The sequence below is a fragment of the Hydra vulgaris genome, chromosome 04 (genome assembly GCF_038396675.1).
Source record: "Hydra vulgaris chromosome 04, alternate assembly HydraT2T_AEP".
NCBI lineage: Eukaryota > Metazoa > Cnidaria > Hydrozoa > Anthoathecata > Hydridae > Hydra > Hydra vulgaris.
Genome location: NC_088923.1, coordinates 11,604,349 through 11,625,604, shown reverse-complemented (window position 1 = coordinate 11,625,604; position 21,256 = coordinate 11,604,349). Strand labels below are relative to the sequence as shown.

General features: G+C 27.5%; 1 protein-coding gene across 1 annotated transcript; it reads right to left on the bottom strand.

Annotated features, from left to right (window-relative positions):
• Window positions 1-899: 899 nt before the first annotated feature.
• On the bottom strand, window positions 900-10,680 carry LOC100203983 (protein tyrosine phosphatase type IVA 1). The gene is made up of 4 exons (XM_065795458.1): window positions 10,536-10,680; window positions 9,763-10,237; window positions 1,656-1,748; window positions 900-1,561 (listed from the first exon to the last, which is right to left on the bottom strand). The coding sequence occupies exons 2-4, from the start codon at window positions 9,883-9,885 to the stop codon at window positions 1,250-1,252; spliced, it is 528 nt and encodes a 175-aa protein (XP_065651530.1). The 5' UTR covers window positions 9,886-10,237; window positions 10,536-10,680; the 3' UTR covers window positions 900-1,249.
• Window positions 10,681-21,256: the final 10,576 nt, after the last annotated feature.

Genomic DNA, 21,256 nt, shown 5'->3' with positions numbered 1-21,256 from the left:
AGGTATACATCCCACCCCCCAGAATCTGAAAGTTCTAAAATATCTTAGAAATTGAGGACCATTTTTTGGATGCGTCACTGTTACTGTATTACGACGTTGTTATTTTAATGAAAAATAATGTTAATAGTAACGAGCGCTTCCTTTCTTTTTATTTGTAATCTAATTATTCAATGTTTTTAACATTATGTAATATTTTTACCAGTATCTTTTTATTCTAAGTTTAAAATTATAATTATTCATTTATTGGATTAAAAAAATATATATAATTAACCAGAGAGGAGGGGTGGGGGTAGGGGGCCATTTGCAAAATTTAGGGGCTTTTGGAAATTAAATGAGCTTTTTTTTTAATTATAACTAAAATCTAGGGGAAAAGAAATTTTTTAAGAAATTGGGGCCCTATTGATATTTTGTGTGTGTGTGTGTGGAGGGAGGGGGAGGAGGTACAGAACCACTAGCTATAGCACTGGATATATCTACAACTTATCTCTTCTATCAACTCATAAAGCTTAATATGCATTTTACATTCTAAAACTTTCGGATGTTAAATCAATTTTTCAAATTTAATTTAAGAACTATAGTTTTACCGAAATGTTTTAGCTATCAATGAATGTATTAATTTTGTTAAACATTTATTTTTGTAATTTACTTCAAAGACAACATTAATGAGATTTTGTAACCAAATAAAGATAACTCTCTTCTATACATAATTTCCAATACATATTTATATAATTCAAAAAAAAAAAAACTATACATACATATATATATATATATATATATATATATATATATATATATATATATATATATATATATATATATATATATATATATATATATATATATATATATATATATATATATATATATATATAGGCATATAGAAATTTCACAAAAAATTATCCTTACATTCTATTTTAATTTAATTTATTTGTAAACAATATACTACTTCTTTATATTAAATTTTTACAAAATTATTTATGGAATTAAATTTTACGTATTAAATAATTCATTTTTCATTCATTAGTCAATACTTTAGCCTTCATAATAGTGTTAGGAAAGTCAAACACACAAGAACATAGTTCGAAATACATCTGAATATAAAAAATGTGTTGATGGATTCAATCATCAAGTACTTGATCTGTTCAGTACTTTAGTGTTAACCTTTAAATAAAAAGAGCAAGGTACCTCCAAAAGGATGTCAGAGTACATCAAATATCATAGTTTTTTTGGTTACTCTCACAATTAAGGTTCATTGTAAACAACACCCAGACTTATCTTTATTATTTAATATTTTATGAGGTTTGTATTTTTCAAGGTATTCAAGCTGCTTACTATTGATAGCTCCTCTACGATTTTTACGAATATGGTTGACTGCATCTTCATATTTCATACCTGCTTCAATAAGGGCAATGGCAACTAATACAGGTGCTCTTCCTAAACCAGCTACACAATGAATGGCAATTGTTGTTCCTGGATGCTCATGAAAACGAGACTTTAATAGTTCCAACCAAGCATCAACAACATTTCGCGGAGGAGCTGCACCATCATCAAACTGCCAATCCTAAAGTGTATAATATTTTAATTTACTTTAATGCCGATTCAATTGCTTGAATTAAAATTAAGAGTTAAAAATATTTATAAAAACTATTTTTTACAGTAACATTGATTCCTTCTTTAATTAACAAATCGCTATTATAGGTTGGCTCACAAACTCTTATAACATCATGTACATCACATTTCTTCAACTCCTGGAAATTTTGAATAAGTTAGGCACAATTATTATGATTATCATTATTATGTCAAAAAAGATTATAATACTGTAAATAAAATTAAGTTAAAACAATAATTAAAAAATATACTACTTATGCTTTTAATGTTACTATAATAAATAATAAAAAAACTTTTTTAAACTTCAAACCAAAACTTATTTAATATAATATTTTTTTATACTCTAAATCTACTATTATTTTATTTTTATTTTTTTAGAATTTAAAAAATTGTACATTTCATACTATTTTTGCATATTTAAAATCACTTTAATATTATTAACATGTTTTTACAATCTGAGAGAGCAAATAACTTATAAATAACTTTCCAAATCATATAGAGTACAAAAAAGTTTAACAAAAAAGGTTTATAAGACAAAAGAAATAAAAAATAATAATTAAAAAAAATAAAGAGATCAAAGAAATGTATATATATATGCACAACACACACACACATATCATATATATATAAAGCGCATTTAGATTGGCAATTTGATGTCATATTGATTACAATGGCTATCTAGCGTCATACTGAGATGTCTGGGCTTCAGTACATACATCAACTAATTTAGAAAGAACATACAAGGTAGTTACTGCTATATCAACTGAGGGACTGGATTGGGGCAAATGAAAAAAAATTAAAACTTCAGAGAAATCTAAATCACAATTGCTAAAAATACAAAGTAAGATATCTTTGATTTAATCTTGTTGTTTTTTTCTACACATACATAAGTGAAATTTTTTAAATATGTTGTGTAAGTAGAGATCTTATTAATTTAATTTAAATCAAAAGTGTTTCTGGCTCCAAACAACAGTGGATGCTATAACATAGCCATTAAACTTATAGTAGTTTTGAAGTTATGTGTATGTATGTATGTATGTATGTATGTATGTATGTATGTATGTATGTATGTATGTATGTATGTATGTATGTATGTATGTATATATATACATATAAATATTGAATTTCTGATATTAAAACTTTTTTTATTTATTTTTTGTCTTGAATCTAATGGATAAAAATACTTGCTACAAAAAGCTTTACAATGCATGGACTAATGCACATCTGCCAAGCAAACCAAAATCATAATCGCAAATTGAATGCAACATATCTTTTGGAATATATAAAAAATGATCATGAATTTTCAAAACAAATAGCAAATTAAGATTCTGGAGCTTCAAGCAACAAAGAAGAATCCCAAGGAAACTATATCAAGCTTTTTCAAAACCATCAATAGTTCAAAAGCAACATCTTTCAAAGACCATTCAGCGTTGTTAACTTCAGTAGTTCCACTTTCTCAAGCAAATAGTTCCACCTTTCAAATATCTTAAACTTCAAGTACTTTATTATCACATGATCAACACACTCTTTGACCAAATCAAGACATTTTGACCAAAAAGCTATCAATTGTGGAGACAGAACTTATTATGCTATTGCTTCAAGGAAGATGCAGGATGCTGCCTCAATGTGATAGCTCAAAAAAGAAAGATTTGGAAAAAGAAAAAATAAGTATTAAAATCATTTGAGGATAGTTGTAAATGACTATCCTCAAATGATTTTGAAACAAGACGTTAAAAGATCATCTTGAGATTGCCTCTTAATTAAGAATTCATGAAAAGGCTGGATGCTCTTCTGTTATTGAAAGTCAACCGGAATTACTATCAACTTTTATTCAGATTGCCATTCACGGTGCTGCTGCAGCTGACAAATAAAGATGCAAGATTTGGTGAACAGTTGAATCCCTTTTTGAGTTAACAGAAGCTTTTCAAAATCAAGGGTTCACAACTGGCAGATCAACAGTCTATTATCATCTTACACCAAAAACTTATCACACAATAGATAGCAAGAAGCATGTCACTACTGTTCCTGCAAGACTCATTAAAGCAGGAAAAGACCTTCACAAAAATCATCTGGATACAAAATTTTGTTTTGCTTCAAGTGAGAATTTAAAGGAATTGGCATCATTCTTAGGACTAGCAGCAAAAGTTGTTTTAATGAGCCAAGATAACTAAGTAAAAGTGCCAATTGGTCTCCCAGCAGCTACTTTACAAGCTCTCTTGATCCTGCGTATGGAATATAAAGTAAGATCACAATTTTGACATTTTCTTCATGCTCTAAAATTATTCCATCAGTCTATGCTGGGCTGAAAATTAATAAAGTTGGATTCAGTAAAAAAGAATTTGTGTGCTACTCGGGTCTTACTTATATTTCAATAAGATCAGCAAAACATTACGCAAGAGATTATATAAAATTATATGAACTACAGCTATTTCAAAACATTATGTTGGATTTAAATGGTAAAACAAAGCCAATTGTTATAATGTTTACTGATGGAGGACCAGATGAAAACCCCAGGTATCAAAAAACAATAGAAATGGCCATTCACAACTTCATAACTTTTCCTTTGGATTCTTTAATAATTGCCACAAATGCACCACACAGAAGTGCATTCAATCCAGTTGAACGAAGAATGGCTCCACTTTTACGCCAGCTTTCAGGACTAATTTTGCCTCAAGAAACTTATGGATTGCATTTAAACTCTTTTGGAAAGACAATACAATTTTAAATATGCTGGCAAAACATTAGCTGAAGTGTTTTATAATGTAGCTATTGATAACTTTAAAATCTACTCAGAATTTATTGACACACTAAGAAATAAATTCCAAATCATATAACAATTTTTAAAACTTTAAGGAAAAAATAAAAGTTTGAATTAAAAAGATTTTTACACAAGTGGTACTGCTATCAACTTGATTGAAAAAAGCTTATCATATAAATACCTGTTGCTATTATATTTAATATTTATATATGTTTCAATACTTTTATTTACGATAACCTAATATACTAAAGCACTAGTTATACTCAATCAATGTATCTAGTATCAAGGATTCAAGGACACAAACTAAGGATTGAAACAGAATTAGATACAAAGTTGCTAAAGAGAACTTCTTTACAACTAAAAACAACTTTAAAGAAAAATAAATATATAGAAAAGACAAATTTACTTAAGTTTTAATTTTTGTTTTACAATGGATTTTTGCATACTATTCTTAGTATTTTTACTAAAAAATTTTCAAAATTTATGCTGATAATACAAAAATGTCCATCAGGTTTTCTAATGAGTTACATGACTAACTTTAATGTAATTTAAACTGTACATATGCATGGACACAAGATAGGCTACTAAGTATTAATAGGAATAAATGTTTAGCTATGCGCTATGCTAACAAGTGCTAGCTAAATGCTATCCAATTTATATAAATGCTTGTAAACTCAAAACATAAGATTTCTACCATCTTGTCTGCCCACACATGAAATACATTGTTAAAGCAGTTTGACCACAGCGTTAGGATGTTTTGATAAAATATATTTATTTATAAATTTAATGAGATTTTAATGTAAAAGAATGAAAAGTCATCATTAAATGTTAAAATATTTAGTCATATTCTAGGTAAACTATACTACACAGTCTTCTCTGTTTAATGCCAAGGCACGAAAAAGTGCTAGCCAGATGGTCATTTTTAGGCAATTTTAAAAATTCATCTTCGTTTGTTATTAAAATTAAGACAGCAAAAAATGTTTTGATTAAATTCTAAATGAATATTAAAACAAGAACAGCAAAAGGAACATTTTATTTAATTAAAATTGAGACAGCAAAAAAACAATTTTAAAAAAAAAACATTTTATTTAAATATGAAACAAAATAATTTAAAAAACAACAAAACAAAACAAGAAAATTTTTTTAAATTCTAAATCAAATAATTACATTAAAAACAGAAAAACAAATGTTTTATTTAGTGTTGTTAATACTTTTAAATAATTGGACTGTTAACTAAATTGAATAATAAATTTTCTAAAGCTAACTAAAATCAACTAATACACTTTTAAAATTAGTCTTCTAATCTTAGTTGACTTCTGAACTTAGTCGACTAAAAGTTGTTTTAGTCAAAATATGGAGATCATTTTTTTTCAAAATAGATTGTAATAAAAGTAATTTTAATTTGTTTTAATTTTTAACATTATATCATTAAATGGAACAAAGTAATATAAGAGCAGGGTCACTCTGACGGCAGGACAAATTATTTCTAAACCCCAATGATTTAGGGACCATCTTAAATACTACTAGTATTAAAAAGTTTATAAAATCATATCTACAATCTAATTGTATAGATGAAACTTAAATTTAGCAGCTTCACAATTCGATTTTGACCCAGGGCCCTAAAATCAATTGAAACATGTCAGTTTTACCAGTTTTTAAACAACCTGCAAAGTGTGATAATTTATTTAATTTTTAAACCTAAAATGTCAGACAATGTTTCAGAAATCAATACTTTTATCTTATTATTTTCTATTGCGAAACCTTCATCAGTTTTTCTTTTTCTGTACTCTTTTACATGATCAATAATAGATTCTTTAACTATTTTGCACCATTCATGCAAGTCAATTTTTTTTTACCCCATTCAATTTATATTAAAAATACTTCCTTCAACTTTTCTACTTTTCCGTTGCGATTCCATTTTTTAACATAGAGTCATGCAATATATCTTGCCTCTTAAAGTATCCTAGCGCTGTAATCTTGTTTGCTAATAATTGATACTTAAATGAAGCTATAGCAGAGTACGTTAAAATATAAAGACAGTTTGTCTTTTAGTTAACTATGGTGTTCATCATGCTAAATGATTGCTTAATATTAGGATTACTAAATATACTTAGAGATGTCTTAATAATTTTACTAAGCTCTAAATATTTTTACACATGAAAACTTCTGCCACCAATAGTCAAGGCTTCCCATTACCAAACACAGGTGGTAGTAACTTATACTTATATAAATATAAAAAAATATATATTTATTATTCATTAAAATTTTAATAAAAAATCATTAGCAGTGATTTGTTAATTTATTTAAGTGCGTTTTTAATATTATAAATTTATTAATTTATAACAATTTAATTAATATTTAATATTTTGATGATGCGTCTTTTTTTTTTCTTCTCAACAAAATCATTCTTTTTTTCAAGTGAATTAACTTTTATGATTCTCATATAAAGTTTATTAAAGAGATCATCACTATTAAAAGTCGTCACTTCGAAACATTTTTTTTTTCCAATAATTTTTACTTTTTTTATTTTACTTATAAATAAATCTTATATACAGTAAACTGCCATTGTTTAAACTGGCACTTATTCGAATTTCCCGCTTATTCAGAGCAATTATCATTCCCCGTGAATTTTTCTTAACAAACTTATGCAAATATCCATCAGTTATTTGAACCAGCAGTTATTCGAAATTTCATTTATTTGAAATAATTTTTAGCTCCACTTGTTAAACACCCTGTCAGTTATTCGAAGTTTTCCTTCGGCTCAAGATACTATTGCATTGTATTTCAACATATAACTTTAACAAATTTAATCAAAATATATGTATGTATATTTGTAAAAAAAATAAAGTTATCAAAATATAAAAAAGTTGAACACATTAAACATAGCGCAATAAAAATTTAAACATGACATCAACACAAAAGAAGGCAGTACCATGCTCGTACTGTGAGGGTTGTCTAGTGCAATCAACCACCCTTTTTTAATACACTCTATTTGTTTTATGCAAATTTTATAGTAAAAATTGAGCAAAAATGTCAAATTATCAATCAGAGATAACCATTTTGGCTTTAAAAATTAGAAAAAGGTTAAACTAAAAAGAATGAAGCCAAAAAGTTTAGTTTTCCTCAAAACATTTTAACTTACTGGATTAAGCATTAAGAAGACATAATCATTGAGTCTAGTCAATTTCGAGCTAAGAGACAAAAGTTAAGTTTTGGAAAGCATGATTCCATTAATAAATTTTTCTTATAAATTGTAAAGACTTTATTTTTTTATTTTAAATTTATTTTTTAGAAGGTAAAGACTTAAAAAACATCTTATTTAAAAGTTTTTCTTCTTTTTTACTCTCTTCTTCTGATAAAATTTGATAGTAACTTGAAATAAGTTACTTTAAAGAAGAATTTCAGTTATTCGAACTTTGGGTTATTTAAAGTAAATTTTAATTTCCCTAGGAGGTTCGAACAACTGGGAGTTTACTGTATTTAAACAAGCGTTTTGCTAATATAAAAATGTTAGTAAAGAAAAACGTGTCGAAGTTATTTACTTTTGACGTAATTAAAAACCAATTTTTTCAGCGCATTTGTTAAAAACCGTGGTTAAAACAAAACATTATTTGCATCAAAACAAAAGATTATATGTGTGGTCATATAAAGACTTGAAATCGCACACCTTCCTGGCCAAGCCTGTATATGCATATAAAAACATCATTATGATCAACATGATCAACATGATCATCATCATCATCATCATCATCATCATCATCATCATCATCATCATCATCATCATCATCATCATCATCATCATCATCATCATCATCATCATCATCATGGCTTAAGCCTTTGTCTTTTATGCTGTTTATCTAGCCGTGTTCAATGCTTAAACGAGCTATTATCTTTATTACAATAAACCAAAACTCATTCTTTCTTGGCTACTTATTCAGCAAGTTGCATCCTTTTACTGTATCTATTCTTTCAAGTGTAAAAACTTTTTATTAATCCAGTTTTTTTCCTTGCACATCAAAAACACCTTATAACTTTACCCGTCTTCATGTTTTCTTTTTTTATACAACCTACGACTTTTTAAGTCTTCAGTTAACAGTTTCCTAGTTTTTAAACATATCCTCTATTTTAAAAGAACTCATAACTTAATTGTGGTATATATATAAATATATGCCAGTACTTAACAAATAGTAAATATAAGAATAAAATTATAATATATAAAGAACCATAATTTTTTTTCTAGCCCTGGCTATCAACCCCTGCTAAATCTTATAATTTTGCCAGGGTCAGGTTTGCAAAAAGAGTGGAAGCGCTATATCTATCTGAAGCTGCATAACTTCTCAATTAAATACTACTTTATTTATATCTACAGTAGAAAAGAAAGTTGGAAGTTTTTTTAGTATTCTCTCTATAATTTTGCGACCTTGAGACATTGGGTCAATCATAGAAAGGCATTTAAATGAAGGATTGTAAGCTTTTAGCAAGGTCCTAAAAAATGACGATTTGAAGTCAGGATTTCAAATAATTATTCTTAACAAATATTTTTCAGCATTGTTTCCAAGGTATTTGTAACTCAAATGACGATATGTTTTTTTTACCTTTCAGGTTCAAAACTCTGTTCCTGTTATATTTTTTATCATCTTTGGCTAAGACAAGTTGAAATTGTTTTTACCAGTTCAATTTGCTCCTTATAAATTCAATGGGTGTACGGTTCTTTTTGTTCAAATGTTAAAATGAATAATTTAAAAATAGGAAGAATTTCAATGTACAAATTAATTAAACTAGTTATTATTCCATTATAACTTTTTTTTACAAAAAAAAAAATTATTGCAAAAATTAATGTAAATGTTGCTGTATTCATTGTTTTTAAAGTTTTATCACAAATTAGTAGCAAAAATCATCAGGAAACTTAAAGTGAACTTTCATATTCATTATTTTATACAGTTTTATCACAAATAAGTAGCAAAAGTCATCAGGAAACTTAAAGTGAATTTTCCAGAAAAATCTTATAACTGGTAACAATATCATCACAAAAATATTTTTTTCCCATTATTAGTGAAATATTCTGTTTTCAATAAAAATATATCCAATTTTTAGAATATCAGGTTTTAAAATTATTTAATTAATAATAAAAACTTTTTTTAATACTTAAACTTAAAACCTTCTTTTAAGTCCTGAAATATCACAAAATTAAATACTTTTATAATGAATCTATCACTTATAAAATTGAAATTCAAAACTAAATTTATAATGAATTTTCATGCAAGATGCCATTAAAATTTAGTTTAGACTAATTAACTCCTAGGAATTAAATTTTTAAAAGAGCATAACATGTATAAAAAAGAGAACTGATTAAAACTTTTGCAACAAAAAATCCATCACATTAGAAAAATACATACCTCAACAAACTGCACAATATTAGATTTTGAGGGACGATCCATAATTAAAAATCGCATATCTTTATACTCAACTAAGCAGTGACCAAAATTCGGTAACATACGGTTTCGTGCTGGCATTCTCATAGCAGTTCAGTTTCAAAATAAATAAGTATATAGTTTTATCAAAATACCTAAATTTCCAATACAATTTACGTTATGGAAGAAACAAGGCTTAAGAAAGATAGGTATCTATTTCTCAACAGAAATTTATTTGACAGTATGTAAAATATTTGGTAATTTTCCTCACGTATTAGAAATAGCAGATTATTTAGGTGGTTATTTTCAAAAAGATTACATCCACAAATTACTGAAATCAGTCAGTGTTGAGCTTCACACCAATATCCACTGTCTTCAGATAAGAAAAGCTCCATACATGTACAAACTTTCCAGAAGTTTATAAATTTCACCATATGCAATAATAGATGTATATACTTAACTAGAATTGAGCGAAAAATAAATGATCAGTCACAATAAATTTTATATAAAAGTTTGTAATTTTAAAAGTTTTCATATATATTTACCAGTATTTTATATCATAAGATTAATAGTACAACTAAATTTCAACAAAATAAAATATAAAAAAAAAGTAATAGTAAAAAAAAAGATACAACACAAAACCAATTTAAGTAAAATATTTTAAAACTTTTAAAAACTTTTTTCTTCCGTAAAATAAAACTTATTTGAGCTTGTAAATTGAGCAGAGTAAATTTTTCATATTAAAAGTTTATACATACATGCTTCGTAATAAGCCGAAAGTAGTTTAAATAAATCCTTTTAAAACTGAATCAATCTCTGATCATAAAAGAAGCAAATTAGAAAACCAGGATGTGCCTATAAATTATAATAGAGTAAACAGACGGAGATTTTGGTCGTTAAAGAAATAAACTGCTACTCGTTACAAAATAAGTGTTAATTACGACTTATGATATCAAAAACAATAAATTCCACAAATGAAATTGTAGAATAACAAACGAATATAGCTACTTTAGAGCGTCTATTAAAAAACCGAGATGAATAATTCGATATTATGACGAAATTTCACTTTCTTTTACTTTCTGATTTCCATTATTTTTATATTATTATAAATATTTGTTACAAATTGTCTTAACACTAGATTTCTAGTATTTTATTATTCTCAATAATAATATTGTTGTTTGTATTTTTACAATTGTCATTGTTTATTGTTATTGCTATTGCTATTTATTTATTATTATTAAACTATTATTACTATTATCGTTATTATTATTACTGTTATTATTATTATTATTGTTATTATTGTTATTATTATTATTATTATTATAATTGTTATTATTATTGTTGTTGTTGTTATTATTATTATTATTAGTGTTGTTATTGTTGTTATTGTTGTTGTTATTATTTTAATATAATTATTATAACATTTGAAGAGTGTTTTTCAAAAAGTTCATTTTTTCTAAAATTTATTTTTTCAACATTGGGATTCTTTATTAAAAAAGGTACAAATCTAATTTCTAATTCTAATTTTAAAGTCTGATTTTAGAATAAATAAAAAATTTCATTATCTTCATTTATGATTACACAATTATTGACTTTATTTGACTAAATTAGATTTCTTTATTTTTCTCAAAACAATAAAAGTATGACTTAGTTCCTATAAAAAAAAATGCTTTTCGTATATCAGAGATCGAGGGAGACCTAGCCTCTCCACCGGATTCCTGATTTTTCAAATTAAAGCATAAAACATAATATAAAAATTATTTTTTTTTAAATATGCTGATTCTCCCACTCTCCCACCCATATAAAAACCGTCGCCACGATATCTGTATATATATATATATATATATATATATATATATATATATATATATATATATATATATATATATATATATATATATATATATATATATATATATATATATATATATATATATATATATATATATATATACGTTGAAAAATGTTATTTATTTTTAGAGTTTACTTATTTTGTTTATAATCAAAACGAAATAAACCGATTTTAATAGCATCATCTGTTATTGACGCGATACGTTAACGAGTCAATATTTAATATTAAATATTGACTCGTTGCAATATATATATATATATAAATATATATATATATATATATATATATATATATATATATATATATATATATATATATATATATATATATATATATATATATATATATATATATAAATAGCTAACTTCCAGACATGGTACAAACTCCAAAATTTTAGGGCTTTTTTGTACCAAGCTCCAATCATCGCAACCTTTTTCAAAGCGTTTGTCTTTGACATAAGTATAAACATATAAATTTTTGAATTTTGCTCCATGTCTGTAAATTAAACGCTAAAAAACGCCACACTTGATATAATCATAAACAACTTTTACATTTTCTTATTATTTATTTACTAGCCAATTGTATTATTGGATAGGTATTTCAAAATAAAACAACTATTAAATGTTAATGAACATTGTACTTTGAATTATAAAGTTAGAATAACTATTGTAGCATCTATTTATAAAACTTGAAGCGTTTATTCATGGCAATAACAACCCATAAAAAAAGTATTGTAAAATTGTTTCTTTCTATTTTTATAACTGCATCATAGTTATAAAAACGACGTTTATTGCTGAAGTATATTTACTAAAGCGGCATTTTTGTACTAGTTTTTGTTTTGCAAAAATCGTTTACAAAAGAATAAAGAGTTAAATAAGACCATGTTAATTAATAAATGATACCCTGTATATATGAATGTGAGATATTTTACAATATGTTACTTAGAATTTGTTTTTTTATTTTAAATAATTAAGGAATTATTTGTTTCCACTGTTTTTTTGTATTAAAATAATACCTTGATAATACTAGAAAAGTAGATGACTCCATAAAATTAAAATACGTTAATAATACTACAAAAGCGTCACATAATACCATTTCTAAAGGCACCAATTTTCTTTCACATAATCTAACACTACCTTAACTTAATGTTACTAACACTGACATAGCTAGAAATAGCTGACATAGCATAAAGTAGTTAAACGACTTGCATGTAGTATTATTAACACGATTTAAATTAGGTCACATATAGTTTTGCAGTCTTAAAGATCTCTTAAAATTGTGTAAATTTGTTTCAAAGCAAACACTGAAGCATATGAGATCAACTGAAGAAGACCAGTGTTTCAAAGCAAACAGCTAAACTACTTTACAGTTGATATAATCTTCTTTCTAAATAAAAATAATAAAAATCTTTGAGTCAATAAAAAACAAAAAGTTACTATTTTAATCATTTCTTTCAAAACGTGTAAGCAAAAACAGAAGTGCATATCAATCAAGCAATAATATTTCTTTAACAAAAGTTAAAATAAATTTGGAATTAATTGCGTATACTTTGCATATTTTATGGATTGTAAGCAGTTTGCAAATGTATGGCCGCATAATAATTTTTTCAAATTAGTATTAACAGACCAATAAAGTATAAAAATATAGGTAGTAAAAATTAAAAATTATTAGTCGGGTTGTTGATAGTCAACGCAGGCACAGTATTGCGTATTTTTTTTTTTTACTGTTGTAGCAATAGTTGTGCCCTTATTAAAGTTAAATTTGAAAGTTCCTCATTAAAAGTTAATTAAGCAAACCCTTTTAATACAAAAACTTTTAGAATTTTCTGATGTTTTTTTTCAATAGTAATATTATTATTATACGCAATGAGGGCAATACACAGTAACGAAAAAGTAATTAAAAAAAAAGCTTCTTATATCTTTAAAAAAAATAAAAAATTTTTTTTTAAGAATCATGGGCGTCTGCAAATAAGTGCTCCAATTGCATTTGCACTCAGAGGTGGGGAACCGTAGGAGCCATGGGAGCCGGGGCCGTAGATTTTAGGAAGTCGAAGCCGTTAAAAAATTCAAAGTGAATGGAGCCGTTCTCGGCACTATACACTTTGAATTTTCAATTCAATTTAGCAGTCTGAAAAGATTTTCCATTCATTCTATGTCTGTATAACTGGGAACTAGCAACTCGTTAAACATTTTGAAAACAATTCTTTTTAATACATAAAATCAAGTTTTTAATACATAAAATATGTATTCGAAATTCTTTGACAATACTTAATGCCGCTGGAGCCAGAGCCTGAGCAGCGTACTTGCAAGTAAGAGCCACAAGTTTAAAAAACTTTGAAATGGAGCAGAAATTGAAGCCATACATTTTCCTTCCGGCTCTTCACTCCTGATTGTACTTTTACCATTCTAAATCCGACTAGATCATTATCTTTTTCTTCTTGTAGTCAGGAACGGAAACTAAATTTCTTAAACTCTTACAAGAAAAACATCTTAGTTGAAAAAAAACTTAATACAATGAACATTTTATGTCTTAAGTTATCAATAAATTTGGACAATATGCCACATTTTTAGATTTGAATCAATTGTTTATTAAAGTTGTTTAGAATATTCTGAAAATATTACAAAACTTTGCTAATTTTAACTTTTCTAACATCTGTATTTTAAAGTAACACTATATGCACTTTACAAATATTACATATAATATAACTTTGCTAATTCGTTTCTACAAATATTCTTCATATATGTATACAAATATGTTTCAACAGTTCTTTATTACTTTAAATGAGAAGATTGTGTTTAGTAATATGTATATATAAACTATCTCTATTTCTATTGAATTCATGAAAATTGTTTTGATAAATCCTTAATTCTCTAAAGAAATTGGTTAATTGATTTATAGCTTTATCAGAAAAGACTGGTGAAAGATACTTTAAGTTAATCAAGTGGTTCAATAAAGATTTGTACTTCTTTTCAGCGTTTTCTGGAGTCATTGTTATCAATGCATTTGGGTTAAAAACCTGAGAATTGCGTACAATAATAGACCCTAATGGAGTTTGCTCCAGGAACTTTTCAAATAATCGTACATACATATTAGTGCAATCTTTTTGGAAACTTTGAATATCAGTAATTGTTATTATATCTTTCTTTTGTAAAGAAGCTAATCTTGTTTCAGCTGCAAATCCTAGTTTGATTTGATTTCCCTTAAGTAGATTATCTTTTTTATGAAAGTCAACTTCTGGTATAGGCCAATTATCAATAACTTCGTGTTTCACTAACAAGCTCAGTATGGCCTGCAATAGCTTTTCTAAGTCACTATACATGAATGGAATCATTGGCTTGTCAGTTTGGTATGCCAAGAAATATGGCTCTAATATGCTGGCAACAAAGCTAAAAACTTCAAATTTTAAAAGAATGAGTTTGTCTTTAATAGCTTTTTTGACAATTAAAAAGCTTTTCAATTTGGGTTGCTTTGAAGATGGTAACTTTTCCCAAAACTCGATTTACTTGCATATATTAGGCCAGATTTCAATGCCACAACCTGCAACAGATTTGCTTTCTACCCACCTTGTTGCACAATAAAAAAGAAGGTATTTTTTTGCATCCGTGACTGTTTCATAATATCGTACTTTGACTTTGTCATTGACACCCCAATATCGAACGAGTAGGTCCATCTGACATGTTTGAGTTATGTCATTCAAACTCTCATCAAAAGATACGATGTAACCATCTGATTTTGTGATTTCTTCTTTTAAGAGTTTCTTGAAGTATGGTGTTAGTCCATGATTAACAATGTATGATACTTTTGAGGAACTCATGGTGAAATCTTCTGCTACCTTTACTGTCAGGAAACATCTTTTTAAAAGTGTTGTTTAAATTTGCACATGAATTAGAGTAGCAGCTCATTGTAGATTTCAGTGCCCACTTAGATGTGGCTCAGCTCACAACTCTTTTCTATTAAAAAAGAAACAGCTAACAGGCTTTGCAGCATGTCGATGCTTTTTACCTAAAATAAGATAATTGAAGATTAAACTTTTTTTTTTTTAATTTTATTTAGGTGCTCTAAGAAGACCTTGCGGTCTTATCACAGAGCACCGCGGATGAACATTTGATTTGAAGTTCACGCCTCCTTCCTAACCGATGTCGCAAAACTTGCCCAGAGGTGGGTTTGAACCACGGACCCTTTGTTTCTGATGCAAGTGCGCTACCACTGCGCCACGGCTGCTCAATTTGAGTTTCAAAAATGTCTAACATTTTAATGTTATCTTTTTTGTCACAGTCAGTTTAACTTGCAAAACTTGAAATAGTAATGTGAAAACAATAACAGCAACCTCAAGGTTGATTACAATCTATTAAAAACTGAGATTATAATATAAAACCAAGAACTAATCAAACATTACTTCTACATTATTTCAATTTTTTACTTTCACATTAAAAAAGTTTATATTAATACCTGCAGCATGACTTTTAACAGCCTGAATACCCATATTAGACAATTCAAACGATTTTTTTACATCTTTTACAATGAGCTTTAGTTTTTGCATGAGCGTCAGGAACTAACAAATATTTATAAATATGTTGTTGTAAACAATCTTCTTGAAAATAGGTCTTTTCTGAAGCCATATCTTATATTGTTATATTTGATTAAATATTTATCTAAAGATATGATTCCTATATATTATAAAAGTTATAAAACCACTGTAGTGAGCAACTTTCAATAAAAACAAAAACTCAAAATTTGTATATTGCAAAATCAAGTTATATTCAAAACTAAAAAACATTCCCTGAATTCTCCCTGATTTTAAAGATTTTCAAAAAAAGTTCCCTGAATTTTCCAGGTATTCCCTGATTTTTCAGAATTTAAAAAACTTTTCCCTAAGTGCCATGAACCCTGCAATATCTTCACCTTTAAATAGTAAGTATACTAAAGATAACATTTTCAAAGTTATTTCAAATAGATTAATTTGTTTATGCATTAATGTTTAAAACTAAATTTATATGTAGTAAATACTTACTCGACAATTTAGCAGTTGTTTCCACAGAAATTCCTTTTGAAATCAAATGATTAACTCTTGAGTGTTTAAATTTTTTAACATTACCGAGCACATTCTTTTAAAAAGCGAAAAATTAGGATTAAAAGTTTAGGTTCAGGTTTTTACAGGTTCGTGCGTTTTGTCTAAAGTTCAGGATTAATTTATATCAACAGTAACTGTTGATCTAAATTAGTTCTGAACTGTTCAGGCAAAAGGTATCATCAGAACGCAACGATGGAACTTTCAGTTGTTTCGCCTGAAGTTTCAGGCGTAAAAAATAGCCTGAACACTTGATGCAAATTTTACCGGTATAGCAGTCTAAAATTACTCCCGAAATACTCCCGGAGTATTTATTTCCTTGGAAACATGTACTCCGGGAGTATTTATATCCTAGGAAATAATTACTCACGGAAGTATTTATTTCCTAGAATATAAATACTTCCCCAGGATATAAGTACTACCCTAAAGTTGAATATGAAATGTATAAATATAACATTGAATTTGAGGTGGCGCGTCGCATCTTTCTGATGCGTACTGATTACATAATTATTAGCGTAACAACGCTGGTTAAAAAACAAATGGTTTTTACAGTATTTTTACATTGAAAAGCGCTTGCATCTTTTGTTATTTTACTTCCTTTAAAGTTTTCAAAAATATCATAAAAATACCGCGGCACCACCAAATTTTATCAAGAGGATTAATTTTTTCCTATTTGTACTGTTATTTCTGGTAATCGGCTCTTCGCTCCTCCTAAAACATACGCTTTGGCCCTTTTCAGATCATTTTATTGGGTTTCCCGTTGTTATTTTTTATTTCTCTTTTAAACACTTATATCTTGTAGTATTTAAATTCCTATGATTCCTTGGGATGAGAAAATTCCTTATTAAAACTTTCTTCCTAATTTTTCTTTTCTAAAAAAATGCTAATACTGGAACCCAGAACCATTTTTAGCCTGCGGTTTTGGTACAAAAAAATAATTAATAGGTAAATGGAAATATTTACAGTTTATAAAGTTATACAATTGTAACTGTTGTGTTTGAATACAATATCTATACATAAAAAAAATTCTTTTGTGGAAAAGGTGAAAGATGCTGAGACTTTAAACATAATAACAAGTGTCCCCGCATTTTCAATACATCAAAGTTCATTTTCTATAGGTAAACAATCCACAACTTAAATCATCTGTTTGTTTTTGTACAGGCAGAAAAGTTATAAGTAAGTCTTCATTACTATTAGCACTGTTTTTATATAAAGACTGAACACATTTCAAAGAAACGGGATTCAGTGAATTATAAAGACTATCAAAAATATTGACTCCATTAGAGCAAATTGTAAAAAACCAATGGCATGAACCATTATGCATAAGTTGAATATGTTTATTATTAACTGGCTGTTATGGATTATTTGAACATTTTTGAGCACTTAGGCAGCATCCATGTTGTCATTTAGCTACAAATTATGTTGCAATCAAATAATAAACCAAGGTATTTAATAACTCTTGAAGGATACAGCCGTTTATCATTAATTTTGATTTTGATTTCAACATTTTTTAAAGTAGTTTTTTCTCGAAGATAAAAAAAAAAATAGTTCAACTTTTTCTATGTTGAGATGCATTAGGTTAGCATTTAACAAGTGAACTATACCTTTTAGATCCAAATTAACATTTTTACATAAAGAATGATTCGATTTATTGATGCGCAAGAGATTTGTATCATCAGCAAACAGATGAACTGAAGAGAAGATCAAGAGAAGACCAAGCCATTTAAATAAAAATTTTCCTCCTTTTCTATCTATTATTTTTTGATTTTTTAAAAGAACTTTATCACTAATTCCAATCAAATGAGGTGCTTGATGGAGTTTATTATAATCTTTCTGCTGTTTATTTTGAGCAGTTTGAATGTTTTTGAATGCGGTATGGTATGCGGTGTGCTTGCTAACTGTGCAAATAATATTCCTTCAAAAATGTAGGGCTATTCCACAGCTTTTTCACCAAGTACTTTAACTAATGCTTCTTTTATAGTTCTTTTCTGACATTCACACAAGCTGTTAGATTGGGGATGGTAAGCAGAAGTTACCCTTTGCTCAGTTCCTGTCATTGTATGCAATTTTTTGCTGACTTCATTTACTAACTCTCTTCCTGAATTATTAATTTGTATTTTAATGCACCCGTGTCAACAGGTTACTTCATATAAAAAGAGTGCAGTTGAATCAGCAGTTTTGTTTTTAAGAGGTTTAGCTTCTGACCATTTTGTAAAATAGTCTATACAGACAACTAAATGTTTACAACTATCAACCTCTTTCAAGTTACAAATATTAATTCCAACTTGTTCTATTGTTTTACTTACAATTGGAATGAAATGCAGTTCTGTTGAAGAACTTATTATTCTACCATGTTTTTGACATTGATCATATTTTTGAATAAACTCTTCTACGTCGAATTTAATATTGTGCCAGTAAAACCTGCTAAAGATTTTGTGATGAGTTGCATCTCTTCCCCGGGGCGATGCCATTGCTTTTGCTTTGGAATTTTTACTTAGACCAAAATGAATGTCAGATATTATCTTTTGCTATTGACCTTTACAAGCAATAACAATATTTACAAGACTAACTTTTTGCTACGGTATAATAATGATAAAATGCTAAAATTTTTCCAAGCTTTTCAAAAATTAGATTTCTTTCCTTTATCAGCCCTAATTTCTAGAAGTTAAACTTTTTCTTTGAGGTATTTTTCAATTGCTACAAAATCAACATGTCGCGCCATTTTTTATTCTAAAAGTGTGGTAAATTTACTTTCGATATTGAAGAAACAATTTTACGACACAGCGATACATTACGATGTCCTAAAAGGTTTTTTCAGCCTTGATTTTTTTTTTAGGTGCTTCAAGAAGACCTAACGGTCTTGTCACAGAGCACCGCGGAAGTGCATTTAACCAGGAAGTTCACGCCTGCTTCCTTACCGTGACGTGAAAATATGTCTCGTTTCGAACCTGGATCTCCTGCTTATAAAGTAAGCGCTCTAACCACTGCGCCACGGCCGCAATAAGTTCACTTGGTTTTTAAAAAGTTTAAGAACTTAACGGTAACTTAATACTGCTCAGTTTACCATGAAACAGAATTTACAAATGTAAAATCAGTTGTCATTTAAAGATTGCTTTTCGTATTTAATTTAAAGGTAATAAGTAGTCTCATTGAGAGCACTTGTTTACTAAAGAGAGTATTTATTTACTAGCCTAAAATGACTGAGGGAGTACTTTTTGACTAGGAAATAAGTACTCCGGGAGTATTTATTTACAAGGAGTTATTTTAAGCTGCTAAACCGGAACTTTTTTTAGAGTGTATAAATCATACTTTGCAGGGAATGAGAAAATTGGAAAAGTTAATTGGTTCCTCACTACTAAAAGTAGCAATCTGATTCGTTTAAAAATAAACTCTGCTATGTAAATAATACCTGAAGCATCTGCAGCAGTTATTTAATTAGTTGCAAGTTTACACCATTGTACCAGGATTTAACTAAAGTATTCTCAAAAAAGTATACTATTGTCAAACCATGATAAGTAAAGTACAATATAAAGCACTGTTTAAATTTCAATTAATTAAGCTTTTGAATTAACATCAAAACGCGTCTTGAAATTTGATTGAAAATATTTTGAAAAGATTTGAAATTGTTTTGATAATTCAAAACAAAACAGTTTTTGCTTTACCAATTCAAGCAAAAGTAGCGTAGTCTTAGTTTCTCCTTTTTTTTTCATATATATATATTCTTTGTTTACTGCAAAATAACCACAATTAATCGAGTCAGGCTTTGTTCTTTTAAGTTTCCTAATTTTTACCATATTTAAGGATTGTATTAGTTAAAATGCTAAAAACAACCTTATGATTACTTAACTTTTAAGTTTTTAATCGTATTCACATTAAGACAAGTAAAACTAGGATATTGGTTTCTCTTTCCGTTCTCAATTTTTGTTACTTACCCGTTTCTTTTTCTCCCTTTTAATTTTTTTTAATTGTACAGCCGGCGTAGTTAAATCACTTACAACATGATGTATGATCCCCTTTTTTTTTTTTGATGAGGTAAGCTGAAATCCTGCGTCCGCTCTTGATATGGTGCTCCAAATGTAATGCAACAATTGTTAAGCTTTGTTCTGCAAATTGGTTTATATAAAAAATTGTTATTTCTAAGTATTTATTAATTGGTTTTAGAGAAAAAAGGTCTTTAAAGACGGGTAAAATTAAAACGTTTTTCCACATGTATATAAAGCATAAAAAGTAATAAACATTGAGCTCGTAAACATTAAGTATTTTCATCTATATATATATAATGGTTTGGAATGAGTAAAACGATCTAAAAAATTAATCAAGTGGATCGCATGCTTTTTTTTGGTGCTTCCTGAAGCTATGTTGGCATAGTTGTGAATAAATGAGTAATAAAGTTGGGTTGACTCTAACCCTGAAGGCTGTTTTGTTTCGATATGATCTGGATTTATATAAGACTCCGTTATTTTTTAGATATTTCGAGCGAATAAAGCCAATATGTTTCCATGTAATGTTCTCGTCGAGTACCACTCCTAAAAGTTTTGTAATAAATCTTTTTTTATTTC

Bases quoted from the DNA above. Each gene is read 5' to 3' on its own strand.
- LOC100203983 (XM_065795458.1), bottom strand. From the start codon at position 9,885: ATGAGAATGCCAGCACGAAACCGTATGTTACCGAATTTTGGTCACTGC. The intron at 1,749-9,762 runs GTATGTATTTTT...CAAAATTTCCAG, and splicing joins ATATTGTGCAGTTTGTTGAG to GAGTTGAAGAAATGTGATGT. The intron at 1,562-1,655 runs GTAAAAAATAGT...TATACACTTTAG, and splicing joins AAGAAGGAATCAATGTTACT to GATTGGCAGTTTGATGATGG.